Raw genomic sequence first — 14,314 nt, forward strand, 5'->3', positions numbered from 1 at the left:
GTTGCCTAGCAGCGCATCATGCTCCACTGCAGCACCGGCCCAGCATGCCCCGTAATGCATCCGTCATCTTGCGCTATGGGCCTTACAGCGCATTAGGACTGTGGGTGGAGCACCGCACCTATCGCCTGGAGGGCCTGCAAGGTGGGCAGCAAAGTGCCAAAGGGCCCCCATCCCAGCTTTCAGCAAGCAGCCTGCCCTCTCCACCTAGATCCCTTTTCTTCCTTGAATCAACTACCAACGCCTATAGAAAGTTTTCCAGGGCCTCCCTGGTCCTACAGTGGTTTCAGATTTTTCTGGCTTCCCCCCGCTTCTATAGAAGAGATGAAATAGGCATGTGTTATGAAGGCACTGAATGCTGGGAAGTTACAATAACTTAACCTATAGGATTACATGTTCTGCTGTGCACAGCAGAAAATTGAGAATCAAAAACATTAATTGGGGATTATAGAGACATTACAGGGGCTAAGGGGCATGCAGCCAATCCCTAGCACCAAGTGGTCCTCTAGGATCAATGGGTACAACCCTGAAAGTGAGTGGTGACCCTGATAATTGCCCCCCCCACGCACACACACACACACACAAGCACGGCAACCTCAGGCCTTCCATTTAATCACTTGGTTGGATGAGAATTGCCAGTGGGGTCCCTTGGGCTTTCTGAGCACTGTGCACAGAAATAAGTTAATTTTCCTAGGTCATGTGACTGCAAAGGGTCAGATCATCTATTCCTTGATTATACATCCATGCACCAAACTCAACACATGTTGCCATTTCTTCCAGGTATTGGGAAGCATGGTGGGACCCTTGAAGGAACATACGATAGTTGAAGTGTCCCCAAAAATCTTTCATTTATTATTTTAATTCTCTTTATTTCTTCTTCTGTGGTTTGTTTGATTTGTTTTGCTGATACTCAGGTCTTACTCCTGGCTCTGCACTCAGAAATCACTCCTGGTACTTAGGGCACCATGTGGAATGCTGAGGATGGAACCAAAGTTAGCCTGCAGACAAGGCAAACCCACTCCACTATCTCTCTGTTTCTTCTTAAGCTAGCTACAGATTCATCACTTTTGTGACAAAGAGCCAACTTTTGGCTTCACTAATACTTTTGTCTTTGTCTTTTAATTATTCATTTTATCTCCACTCTAATTGTTATTATTACATTCCTTTGCTAAGTTGAGTTTGTTGCTCTTACTCTTCTAGTTCCAGAAGCTATTTAATTTAGTTATTAATTAATATCACACTGATATTATAGATAATATTAATATAATTGATATTATTAGTATATTATAGATATTATTATAATTGAGTTCACATTTTTGGTTGTTTGTTTTGGGGGCCATACACAGAAATGCTGAGGGATATTCCAGGTTCTGTGTGTAGGTAACCATAGAGTACTTTGGATTAAATCTAATCTCCAGCATACAAAGCTTGGTCTCAATCAGCTCTTGCCCTGATATGTGACCTTTTAAGAAAAGTTTTTTTACAACTATATATTTTTCTCTGAAAGCTTCTTTTCCTGCATCCTATTAATTTGGATAGGCTGGGTCTCTCTTCTAATTCCTCTTGAGATATTTCCTAATCGTTCTTGTGATTCCTTCTTCAATTCATTGCATACAGTGCATTATTTAATTTTCACAAATTTATGATTTTTCAGATTGCATTCTGTAACTGATTTTTAGTAGATTTTTAGGCAAAAGAGATATCTGTAAGGTTTCATTTTTTTCACATTTCAATTTTACGTTATGGTTTATCGTAATACTCAGGAGAATGTTCCCTGCATATTTGAGAAGAATATATACTAATTATACCTTTGGGTAGAATGCTCTACAAATAAAGAACACAAAAGAGCCTCTTTCATTCTATACTTAATTGTTCTGTTGATGTAGTTTCTTAATTTACAATTCTATCTTCGCTTTTGCTTCCTACTTTAGATCAAACACTGTGAAACCTTAGAATCTTGGGCTAGAAAGATTGTACAGTGAGGACCCGGAGAGATAGCACAGCAGTGCTTGCCTTGCAAGCAGCTGATCCAGAACCTAAGGTGGTTGGTTCGAATTCCAGTGTCCCATATGGTCCCCCATGCCTGCCAGGAGCTATTTCTGAGCAGACAGCCAGGAGTAACCCCTGAGCACCGCCAGGTGTGACCCAAAAAAAAAAAAAAAAAAAGAAAGATTGCACAGTGAGTAAAACATTTGCATGTGGCCAACCCTTTGTTCTATCCTTGGCACTACATATGGTTTCTCCTAAGCATGGCAGGAGTGATCCCTAAGTGCAGAGCCTGTATTAATACCCCTGAGCATGGCAGGGTATAGTCTCAAACCAAAAATTGCTTAGGATTTTTCCAAATCAATTTTAAACTTGCATCCTGTTGTAGGCATGCACTTAGCTTTCGTAATTTCTCAAATTACATGACTATGCGAATATTTTGCCAAAAATTTAGTACTTTAAATAAAAAAGAAACTTTTTTTAAAAAATGCTTTCTTTAAGCACTGTGCTTACAGAATTGTTCATAGTTGGGTTACAGTCATAGGATGTATAACCCCCTTCACCAGTGCAACTTACCCACCACCAATGTCCCTCCATTTCCCTCCCACCCATCCCTACCCTTGTCTGCTTCTGGGGAGGCATTTTGCTCCTCTCTCTCTCTCTTTCTCTCTCCATTTCTTTGCTGATACTGTGATTTGCACTATTGTTGATAAAGGGGTTCCATGCATGTCATTTTTATCACTAGTTCTTGTTCAGAATGATCAGTTTCAACTATCATTGTCATAAAGAAACTTTCTCTACTCTAACAGCACTTACAGCTCTTTGTGGCAAGCTTCCTACAATGGACTCATCCTCCTGGCCCTCATCTCTATTGTCTCTGGATATTATTAACATAGTGTCTTTTATTTTATTGTATTTTATTTTAATTTTATTTTATTTTTGGTTTTTGGGCCACACCTGGCGGTGCTCAGGGGTTACTCCTGGCTGTGTGCTCAGAAATATCTCCTGTCAGGCACGGGGGACCATATGGGACACCGGACCAACCACCTTAGGTCCTGGATCGGCTGCTTGCAAGGCAAATGCCGCTGTGCTATCTCTCCGGGCCCGTGTCTTTTATTTTTCAAAAAGAAACACTTCCTTCAGCATTTTCCCCAAGCTTTAGGAGGCTTATTTTGTCTTTTAATAGTCTTTTATTCCCCAGACAGCTATAGGTTTTCCATTGTCCTTAGAATATATTCATAGCTTTTATACCCTGTGTAAGTTTCAAGTTTAATGAAACAAAGACAAGAACCAGTGTCAAAAATCTAGGAAGCCCTCAGACAGGCTAGAACAGTTTAAACCAAATTCTGTGAATAAAATATGTTTTATTTATAAAGTATGTGTCCTTACTGGGAACAGGGCTTCCTCTCTTTAAGACACCTCCAAGCCTTAAGGCAAGACAAGAAAAATAAAAGGCCCCAAAACCAGAAGGGGAAATAAAGAAGAATCAATAGTTAGAATTTAGCTCTAGGGGCTAGAGAGGTAGTACAGCAGGTACTCTTACCTTGCATGTGCTCAGTCTGGAATTGGGCATCCCAGATGGTCTTCCAAGCACTGCCAGAAGTAATTTCTTAGTATAGAGGCAGGAGCAAGCCTAGTATCAAACCAGGGTCTGCTGTGTGCAAGCCAAGTGCATGCCCCACTTTTGGGCCAAATTTCTAAGCTGGCCTTTGAATCCTCACCCCATACCAGCCCTTCTAGCAGCTTCCTTCTTTCTATTGTACAGTTCTAAAGCCTTTCAGGCATCTCTCCTCTGCCTCCCTCACCTTCCCATTTCTGAGCCTCCAGACAGAATTTGACCACCCTTCTCACCACTTCTAATCCTAGCTGCCATCAACACTCCTGTCTGAATCACTGTTTGGGCCTCCTCTCAGAGCAACTAGTGACCACTCTTTCCCTCTGCAGTCACTTCTCAGCACCAAGGCTAGGTAGACACCCTTCAACCTGAGTGGGTACAGCCCATACCCAAAAACATTCTTGTGACTTCCGGCTGACTCAAGATAAAAGTAGCCTTTCTGGCTCCTAGTGACCTCCCTGACCTCTTTCACTTCATCACTAGCCATCCTGTAGCTTCATTCACTGTTCTATTCATCTCTACAGCCTAACCTAACCTACCATTCAACTCCTGTAGCACAGGAGACCCCCCCCCAGGTATCTTACTCATCTACTTCACTCTCACCCATTTCTGCATAGTTGTTATTTTAAGTTCCCCTGTTTACATTTTTTAAATTATATTTTAGGCATTGTTGCATCACCTTCTTCTCTACTCTTAGACTTCCAGTCTTTCTCAAAAGACACATTCCTTGTAAATGTCTATACTGGAACTGGAGAAATAGATCAATAGGCTGAGCACAAACTTGAGGCCCAGCATTACACGGTCCCCACCCAATCAGGCACAACCCCCAAGCATGGAGCCTAGAATAGTACCTTAGCACCCCTAGATATGGACTGAAAATCAGAAATAAAAACAAAAACAAAGCAAAAGATATCAACACTTCCTTCTCTGCCTACTCTCCTTTAGTCCCCATCTTCCCCCCATTACTCTCCTTAGAACTCTCCTTAATGGAACATAATAATGTCTGCCAAGTTTTGCTTTGACCCCTCTCTCCTGTGAATGGCATATGTGCTTCAGGGAGCTGGTTCTTGTCCTGTTTTCCACTGTGTTCCAATACCTAGACCTGTGTCTGGCATAGTTAGGTTGAGAAGTATTAGTTAAAAACAAACCTATCTAGAGTGAATGCAGGACCCACAGGAGCTGAGACTGTGGAGGCTGCAGAAATGAGCTGGGTAGACTATAGTCCCTGTGAGGCACAGAGGTAGCAGAGTCTGAGAAACAGGAGACAAATTAGAGGAGATTCTAAAGAAGAAACTGAACCAAAAATGATAAATTTATGGTTGGTGAACTTGAAAAATGTTTTCATATGACTTGGGATAGGAGGGCTAATTCTGCATTATAACTTGTAGAACTTGATAGGGCCTAAACACTGAACCAGCTACTTTATTTTTCTGTTTTACATATAGATAGATAGATAGATAGATAGATAGATAGATAGATAGATAGATAGATAGATAGATAGATAGATAGATAGATAGATGATAGATATACATGTTTTGGATAATAGTAAACTGGAAACAACCAACAAAGGGAATGAGTGCATGAATTGCAATGAGTGAGCTGAATGTCCACAACCTTGTTCATGAATTCTTTACATTAGAAAATACCATGGGAGGGGCCTGGAGAGATAGCATAGTGGCGTTTGCCTCGCAAGCAGCCGTTCCAGGACCAAAGGTGGTTGGTTCGAATCCCGGTGTCCCATATGGTCCCCCGTGCCTGCCAGGAGCTATTTCTGAGCAGACAGCCAGGAGTAACCCCTGAGCACCGCCTGGTGTGGCCCAAAAACCAAAAACCAAAAAAAAAAAAAAAAAAAAAAAGAAAAGACCATGGGAAAGAAAAGGAGATTTGTATGTGATTTAGAAAATTTTGTTCTTTTCTACCATTTTAAGGGAGAAAAGGCAAAAAAAACCTGGATCTGCATTACATTTATAACAACTTTAGAGTTTAAAAAATTATGTTTTCTGTTGTTTCAAACCAGCAGAAGTATTTTAGAAAGCAAAAATAGAGGCAGATCAGAGTATAAATGAGCAGTGAGTTATGGGGAGAGCAAGACAAACTCCTAGAAGTATGGATGATGATTTTAGCCTCTGAGCACAGTCAGGAGAAGGGCCCACAAGCTACCCTACAAGAGAAGGAAGGAGTGGGCAGAGATATGGAAGCAGCTCAAGTGGGTGCATGCAGCTCTTGAAGCAGTAGGGGTGGGAAAGGAGAGTTTTAAGGAGATCGAGGGGAGAATTTTTATGGTTGAAGGAGACTTGAGTATTGCAAGGTATCAGCAGGTGGTTGATTTTTAAAGTTAGCTTTGTATATCCCTGAATGATAATTCCTATAATATGGCAGCCAATATTCGTGGACAGCTAGTGACAAATGCCAGAATGTTAACAAAAGCAAAGCAGGAGCATTGTCTCCCAGCACCTTCCCCCAACCCGTTTCCCAGACCACCCACCACTTTATTCTTTAAACCCAACACTAACATCTCAGCAAGCACAGCAGCACATTCATAGGCCCTTCTTGGTAAAAATCTGCATTTGAATTCCATGTATTTCTTCAAAAATCATAACCCTTTATCATTTCCTAAAGTCCTGCTGGCTTTGGAAATAGGCCTAATCTTTCCTGAACTTACTATGCCTTTAGCAATCTGAAAAAAGGTTTTGTTCCTTCTTTATTACCTATGAATTAAAAGCGCTCAGCAAAAATGTCTCTACACTGGCCTAAATTTGAAGAAACTGAGCTAACTAATGCTCAACAAAAAGTTCTAATTAATTGCCCTGGCTGTGGTTACTCTTTTTCTGATATATGTAAGTCTGAAAAGTGGCCAATTTAAAAGAACAGGAAGGATTAGAAGGACTGGAAGCAGACCCATAAATAAAATCTGCCCTGACTTAGCTAAGATGCTTTATATTTCCTCCTGCAGCCCCCAGCTATACCTTCCCTATAATGGTCATCAGCATTGCATCTTGGTCCTGCAGAGAAGGGAGAGATGTGTGCTGGTGGACTTTGTCTTCCTTACTAGCAGTGTTTAAATCACTCACAGATGGCCCACAATTTCCTAAGCACTGGGAAGAAGGAGATTTTCTGTGTCCCTTCGGTTTATCCAGATCCCCCATGAAGAATGAGATGCCACATCAAAGAGGCAGGCATTCTGCGGGAGGCCTTACAACTTCTAGTTGATTTATGCTGGTGTTTAGCTACTGCCTATACAAAGACTTTGTTGCATAAAGTATATTTATCTGACCTTTCTTTGAATAGACAACCCCACAGCAGCTCATAGGGAAAAAATGGTTCCTCCATGTAGAGAAATGGCATTTGAATGAGCTGCAGGAATCCCGGTGCTTCACCATGTCTGATCCCTTAAACCTACTCTGATCACTTGACTGCTGGGCTCAGCACATCCTGTACTGATAAGATGGGGATAGGTGAATAGACAACATAAGTTAGATGACTTATTGGTTTTTTTTTTTTTTTTTTTTGGTTTTTGGGCCACACCCGGTGACGCTCAGGGGTTACTCCTGGCTATGCGCTCAGAAGTCGCTCCTGGCTTGGGGGACCATATGGGACGCCGGGGGATCGAACCGCGGTCCGTCTCCTAGGCTAGCGCAGGTAAGGCAGGCACCTTACCTCGAGCGCCACCGCCCGGCCCCAGATGACTTATTGTTTTAATAACAATCAGATTAGGTCACTCAGGAACCAAAAAATGTGCTGGAGTGTCCAGAACCATTACTCAAATCCGCTGCCTGTTAGGGGTTGTGGACAGATGTGCCCTTGAAGGAGTAAAGAGTTTGGGAGGGAAGGAGAAGGGACATACCCCAAGGGGCTTTTTTCCAGTTGGGCTTCATTTGCCCTTTACCCAGTAGACGCCCTTTACCCAGCATTCCCACCTCCACAGAGTTGGACCTCAGTGCTCAAATCCTTTTTCTCAGATGAACTGTGCCTTGAGACAGTATTATGAGCCTCACAAAATAGCCTCTCCTCCTGGGTGCTAGAGTGAATCTGGTCAGCCTTGGTGGGGTGCAAGTGCTTACCTTCCTAGTGATTCTTCTCATAGGTCCCCTCAAAGACAGTTACTGCAACTAGCCACAGACCCTGCACTTCCCCTTTTCCCAGAAACCTCCAGGATTGAAAGTTGGGATTGTGAGAAAGTGGAAAGGTGGGGGGAAATGGTAAGAGTGGAGGGAAAATATCCCTAATTTTTTTTCTTTCTCTGAAATCTATGTACAAAGAGTATTAGGACAATGTAAGGCCAAGTTTGAAAATTCATCTTGCTCACTGGTATTGCTCCCTCCTCACTTGTATCTCTTTAAACTGTTGGGGAGCCTTGTTACTAGTTAAAATCCCTACCTATAGATTGACTATATGCTTCCCAAATATTCCCAATAGCCTTTTCAAACTGCCAGATTGCATCATTTGAATAAGTCATTGGTCTACACCAAGTTATTTCCTTGTTTCAGAAATGTTTCAGAAATGTGTTCAAGAAGATGCAGCATTCTGCAGAGGTGTTAGCTGATGCCAGGTCAATCAGGGCCACCACTGGGTGCCCAGGAAGTGCTATCTTGTTAATGGAGATGCTTGCTGAGTTGCTTTCTCAAGTTCCTTTCCAGAAGTGAAATTAAAATCGCACAATTAAAACATTCACAGTTGTGGTTGGATGTTCTTGAGCTGATTGAAAGATGAAGAAGTGGACATGCCAGCATTTGAAAATAACAATTGTTTCTATAATTAAATGCAATTAACTGATACAAATGTTGATTTCCTCATGTAGGACTGATGAATATTCTAAAACTTTAAAAAATATGCCCCACCAATGAAATTTCTCTTTCCATCTAAACGCAAAAAATCCCACCAACGTTTGAATTCACAAAAAACAGTGATAGAAGTACCTACTCTCATGCCAATATTTTAAGATGACTATTGAAGAAAAACGTTGAGGGGTTAAATGTTGGGAGAAATACAGCTTTACTATTATTTGCAAATAAATTTTCATAAACCTTTGTATTTTAACAATAGAGAATACATTTAACAATAGGGAATACATTTAAAAATGAATAATTTAACAATGTAGAATAAATTTAATAATAAAAAATAAATTTTACTATTTTAGTGTTTAAGCTTTAAAGAAGGAACTGTTGTATGTAATCAGCAAAATTCAGATTTTGAAGATAAGCATAGCACTTTAATTCATTAGTTTTTATAAAAATATTTATTTAATGGGGGGAGGAGATAGTAGTGTGTACTGTGCTTGTCTTGCACACTGCCTACCTGTGCTCAATATCCATCAGAAGTAAAACCTGAGTATTACTCAGTACCACTCAGTATCAGTACCAGAAGCACCACCAGGAGTGATACCTGAGTAAAGTGTCAGGAGTAAGCCCTGAGCACAGCTGGATGTGGCCTAAATTACTCTACCCCCAAATGTATTCCTGATTATTTTCAAAAATCTGAAAAATATGGGGAGAATAAAGAGAAAGTTTTTTGTTTTTTGTGGGTTTTTTTGGGTTTTTTTTGTTTGTTTTTGTTTTTGTTTTTGTTTTTGGGCCACACCTGGCGGTGCTCAGGGGTTACTCCTGGCTGTCTGCTCAGAAATAGCTCCTGGCAGGCACGGGGGACCATATGGGACACCGGGATTCGAACCAACCACCTTTGGTCCTGGATCAGCTGCTTGCAAGGCAAACGCCGCTGTGCTATCTCTCCGGGCCCAAGAGAAAGTTTTTAACTACTAGAAAGTAAATTGCGGGCCCGGAGAGATAGCACAGCGGCGTTTGCCTTGCAAGCAGCCGATCCAGGACCAAAGGTGGTTGGTTCGAATCCCGGTGTCCCATGTGGTCCTCCGTGCCTGCCAGGAGCTATTTCTGAGCAGACAGCCAGGAGTAACCCCTGAGCACCGCTGGGTGTGGCCCAAAAACCACAAAAAAAAAAAAAAAAAAAAAAAAAAAAAAGAAAGTAAATTGCTTATAACCATTAGGGAAGAATAAAGAGAAAGTTTATAACCATTCGGTATTTTCTTCTTTTTTCTTAATATATATATGTATACATTTAAATCAATAGTTAACTCGTGTTTTACTTTTTTATATATGCCCATATTTTTAATATTAAAATGATGTAAAATAATTTATAAATGCTAAAAAAACTCATTATATAGATTTCCACCATTTCTTGGACTTTAATGATTAAATATTTAAGTCATTGACAATATTTTGTTATTATAATACAACAAAAAAAACATTTTAATATAAACATCTGCCAGTATTCCTAATTTTTTTCTTTGTAAAAAATATTTTTTTATTTTTGATATCACACTGCACTGTAAATTATAATATATAATATATAAATTATATTATATATAAAATATATATAATTATAATATATAAACTTGATGCAAGTTATGAGCGCACTACATTTAATATCAACCTGAGGGATACCTTTGCCCAATTTATATTCTACTCTACCCTAATTTTCTTTCCTGTTACTCTTAATAATCACATAGTGGTCTAAGAGTCCAGAAATTTATCATTTTTTACTTAACTCAACCGTTTATTAGTATACTTTCTAGGGGCTATTGATAAGTACAAATTCATAGGTCAAAGATTGGAATCCCCCCAATAAAAGATTGGAATCCCGGGGCGAGTGAGGTGGCGCTAGAGGTAAGATGTCTGCCTTGCAAGCACTAGCCAAGAAAGAACCCCGGTGTCCCATATGGTCCCCCCCAAGCCAGTGGCAATTTCTGAGCACTTAGCCAGGAGTAACCCCTGAGCATCAAATGGGTGTGGCCCCCCCCAAAAAAGATTGGAATTCCTTTTTAATTTAATTGTTTTGAGACTGGAGGTATAGAGCATGTACTAGTAAAAAGGTAACCAAATTCTATTTCTATCAGCAGAATAGGAACTTAACATTATCCCCTTCATTCCCTTTAATGTTGAATATCATCTCTGTTAAAACACACACACACACACACACACACATACACACACACATACACACACACACAACTCAAAAATGTTTCCTAGAGAAAGCTAGTTGACAGTTTATATGGATGTGCATTAATTGAAGCTAAGACTCTGAAGATACTACCAGGAAAGTTGAGACCCCTCAGAACCAGCACCAAATAGCAGACTACAGGGTTATGTTATATAAGCCCAGCCATGAACCCCTGGAGAGCTGCCAGCTGCTATTATTCCTGAGAATCTCTAACTATTGGGTTATTCTGGTGTAGGCTGCACATCATCTACTCTTCTCCTTTTCTAGCTGTGCTGACCGAAGATGGGCACCAGATCACCCTAGAAGAGGTAGAAGACCAGAATATTGTAGAACTCCTAGTTAATGGAGAAGTTGTCTTCCACTGCAACATCCAAGAACTGGAGTTTGGTGAGGCCATTGGCACCCTGCCCACCCTATTATGACTGCTCTGGGCCTATTTTTCAGTTTCTGGCTGCAGTGTTTAGTGGGACATTCCCAGATTCAAGATGATTTTCATTGTGACTCTATTTATTACTCAAAATCTTGTCCTCTGTATCAATTATATCCTACACTCATACAGAGTAAAAGAGTTTTGGTACTCTGGACTTCTTCCTAGAACATCAGGATCAGGAAGAATTTTAGTCAAGATTTCAAATGACAGGAAGGAAATTGAAAAAATGATAGATTGCTTTGGTTGAGGTTTTCTTTCAGTGCACTTCAAATATGTCTATTTTTATTACTACTTGCTTTCAGTTTTTGTTCCATTTGTCTATTCTCTCTAGGCTCACTAAGGCAGTTAGAGCCAACAGGCCAGTAGGGCGTAGTATTATCTACCACTTTCTAAGGATCACTTAGCCCTGGAGAGCTTCTGTCCTAGCAGGCTAGCATCTTGAGGCCACTCTGCTCAAAAAGTAAAAGCTTTTACAATCCACTCATACTCTATCAAAGGCTCTATTAAAACTGCTTATATGCCTATGGATTTTGAAAATGCTCCCCTAGTGTAAACAACATGTATGTCTCCTGTGACATTAAATTGTGCATAAAGCACAGGGAAGGATAGATGATATAGTACAGAGAGTGAGGTACTATCATTGCAGGATACCCTAATTCAATCCCTGGTACCACATCTTATCCATCAGTAGAGAGCAAGGAATAAGCCCTGAGTACAGCTACATGTGGCCCCCCAAAAAACAAAATAGTTTGTGTATTAAGCTGGTCCAAAACATTTCTATTTTCCTAGGAGGTGATGGTAAACTAGACCCACTGTGTGAAGAGGCCAGAACTGCTGTGCTAGAAGCTTACTGAATTCATCACAGGAATGGACACCTCAAGTTAAGCCACAGCAGCTGCCTCTGTCTAGCCATTCTTCGATGCAAACATAAATGACTACTATGGGCCATGGTTGCTGGGTTCCATCAGTTAGAACAAGCCAGTCTGTCCTTCCAGCTGCACAACATAGGAATTCTCACCAAGCTACAAGGAAAAGGGGCCCACGAAAATAATAAAACCCCATGATTTTGACAACTCTCCATCTCAATCCACAGGGAGAACCCACCAATATCAAGTACACAATGAGCTGAAGGAAATAATAAGAAGCAATCTAATAACCATGTACCAGGCCTTAATAATAACACATAGTTGCCAGAAGCACATGAGAATCTATTCTATAGCAAGTGAAGAGTCAGGAACAGGGAAAATTAAAGATTGAGGGTAGGGAAAGAAGAAGACCTTTGAGACTATAAACCAAAAATTATTGTCAATATTTAGAAATTGATATTTGAAAATGAGGTCTTTCCCACAGATTTAATTTTACTTCCAGTGGAGCAAATATTTAAAGCAGTAGACTAGATAATGCTGAAAATTATAAATCAAAAAGTAGCAGAATAGCATATAGTAAATATATAATACAAATAAATCTAAAATAGTAAAATAGATTATGTAGAATTACCAAGGGCCAAATATTCAGCTATTCTCCTTTAAAATAGGGCATTACCTGTCTCTGGGCTAGCCAGTCAATACATTGTCCTCCAAAGCTCCGCAGAAGCCAGGGCAGAAGGGTAAAAGTGCTTGCATGATCACACTTCTCCTCTGGAAAATTCATCCCCAGGGAGGCAAAAAAGGATTTATATTAGGATTGGTAGAAAAATCAGCTGTGTCAAAAAGATCATTTTACTTTCAGGTCCAATGGACCAAACCTACTCTAGATTCTTATTCCTTAAGGGGGGCAATACAGATATTGATCTGATGACGTTCAGTGACCTAATGTGATTCTGAAGACCTGTCACATCCCTAAAAACAAAGATGTTTTTTTTTTTCTGCACCTGGAAAGGCCTCTTTTCCACACTCCAAACAGCCTTAATCCCTCCTGCACCCCAGTACTTTATAAGCACTCGGACTTCATGAAAACATTTCTACGTGTTCTTTCTTGTGTGTGATGAAACAGAATATAATTTCCATTTACAGTCCCAGCCTTGCCTACTAGATTTTGTCAGAGATTACGAATCCCTTAGGTCTCTGGAAATATTTAATCATCATTACTGAGATTTTGAAGCGAAAAAACAATTTCTTCCTCCGGTTGTCTATTGCTGGTTTATACATGTCCTTTCATCCCTCTTTTCTCAAAGACCAGTTTATTATAGATGTAGCATTTATTTTCATATAAACACTTTACTACAAGAGAAATATGTTTTCATTAACATAAAATGGGAAGTACAAGTAAGGATAAAGTATAAACTGAATAACCTGTTTAACTCAGCTTGGTTTTCTATTGACATCTGAATATTTATCAAGGCAAAGGCATATATAAAAATAAATTTCAACAAATTGGAATCATGTCATGTGTGCCCAATGATGTCTATATTTGGAAATTTAGGTTATTGTATTGAGCTCCTTCCCAAGTAACTAAAACATTTGCTGACTGTCTAAGCATTCTGTCTTGCATAAAGACATTTGTTCCTCCATGAAAGGGGATTCCTACTTTCACTCTTCAAGTTTTTTCTGCCCCATCCTCATCCAGAATACTAATTTCACTCCTAGGATGGTGGTGTTTCCTGGAGTTCCACAATGTGGAACTGATGCAGGCACTCAACCCAGCAGCCTCCTGCCCTCCTCCAGCAGGCCTCTCTCCCTGCCTGCACTTGTGCCCTGAATATAGGGCCCCCTTTATTTCTCCTCTCTCCATGACTAAAACATAAAGGGAGGTAAGGGAGAGAATGAATGGAATTCCAAGTGCACATGGTTCTTGACAGACATCCATGAGAGAGGGTCCTGTACTCCTCTGTAGTTCAGAATGAATGATGTCTTACTCGAGATGACCTTTACATCATATTAGAGAGTGAGTGGGGTAAGTGGAGGTGAGAAAGTTTCAGACTGTCCTTTCTTCTATTTGTTTTTCAGTAGTGAAATTTATTTATTTTTATTTTAATTTATTGATTTACATTTATTTGTTTTACAAAATCCTTCATAGTTGGGTTTCAGACATACATCGAATCAGGGTCAATCCTACCATCAGTGTCAACCTATCTACACCAATGTTGCCAGAGTGCATCCCATAAAACCATTCTTTGCCTCCCAGCCTGACAGTATAACAGGCCCATTTTAAGTTTAGATTGTTAAAATTTGGGTCTCTTCATTCCATTGTTGTTGCCTTTGTCTTGGATATTTAGTTCTATCTCCTTTTTTATCTCCATCAATGCACTTAAGAACCTTTGACCCCTGACCCCATCC

The 14,314-nt window shown here is 40.1% G+C and overlaps 1 protein-coding gene across 1 annotated transcript; it reads left to right on the plus strand.

Annotated features, from left to right (window-relative positions):
* Positions 1-44: 44 nt before the first annotated feature.
* On the plus strand, positions 45-11,893 carry C17H10orf53 (chromosome 17 C10orf53 homolog). The gene is made up of 3 exons (XM_049790763.1): positions 45-141; positions 10,877-10,996; positions 11,829-11,893. Exons 1-3 carry the CDS (start codon positions 45-47, stop codon positions 11,891-11,893), a joined length of 282 nt encoding a protein of 93 aa, XP_049646720.1.
* Positions 11,894-14,314: the final 2,421 nt, after the last annotated feature.

Source organism: Suncus etruscus, chromosome 17, assembly GCF_024139225.1.
Source record: "Suncus etruscus isolate mSunEtr1 chromosome 17, mSunEtr1.pri.cur, whole genome shotgun sequence".
Lineage (NCBI taxonomy): Eukaryota > Metazoa > Chordata > Mammalia > Eulipotyphla > Soricidae > Suncus > Suncus etruscus.

Coding starts and splice junctions, on each gene's coding strand:
- C17H10orf53 (XM_049790763.1), top strand. CDS start 45: ATGCCCCGTAATGCATCCGTCATCTTGCGCTATGGGCCTTACAGCGCA. Junction 142..10,876: donor TCGCCTGGAGGGCCTGCAAG/GTGGGCAGCAAA, acceptor CTCCTTTTCTAG/CTGTGCTGACCGAAGATGGG. Junction 10,997..11,828: donor CATCCAAGAACTGGAGTTTG/GTGAGGCCATTG, acceptor CTATTTTCCTAG/GAGGTGATGGTAAACTAGAC.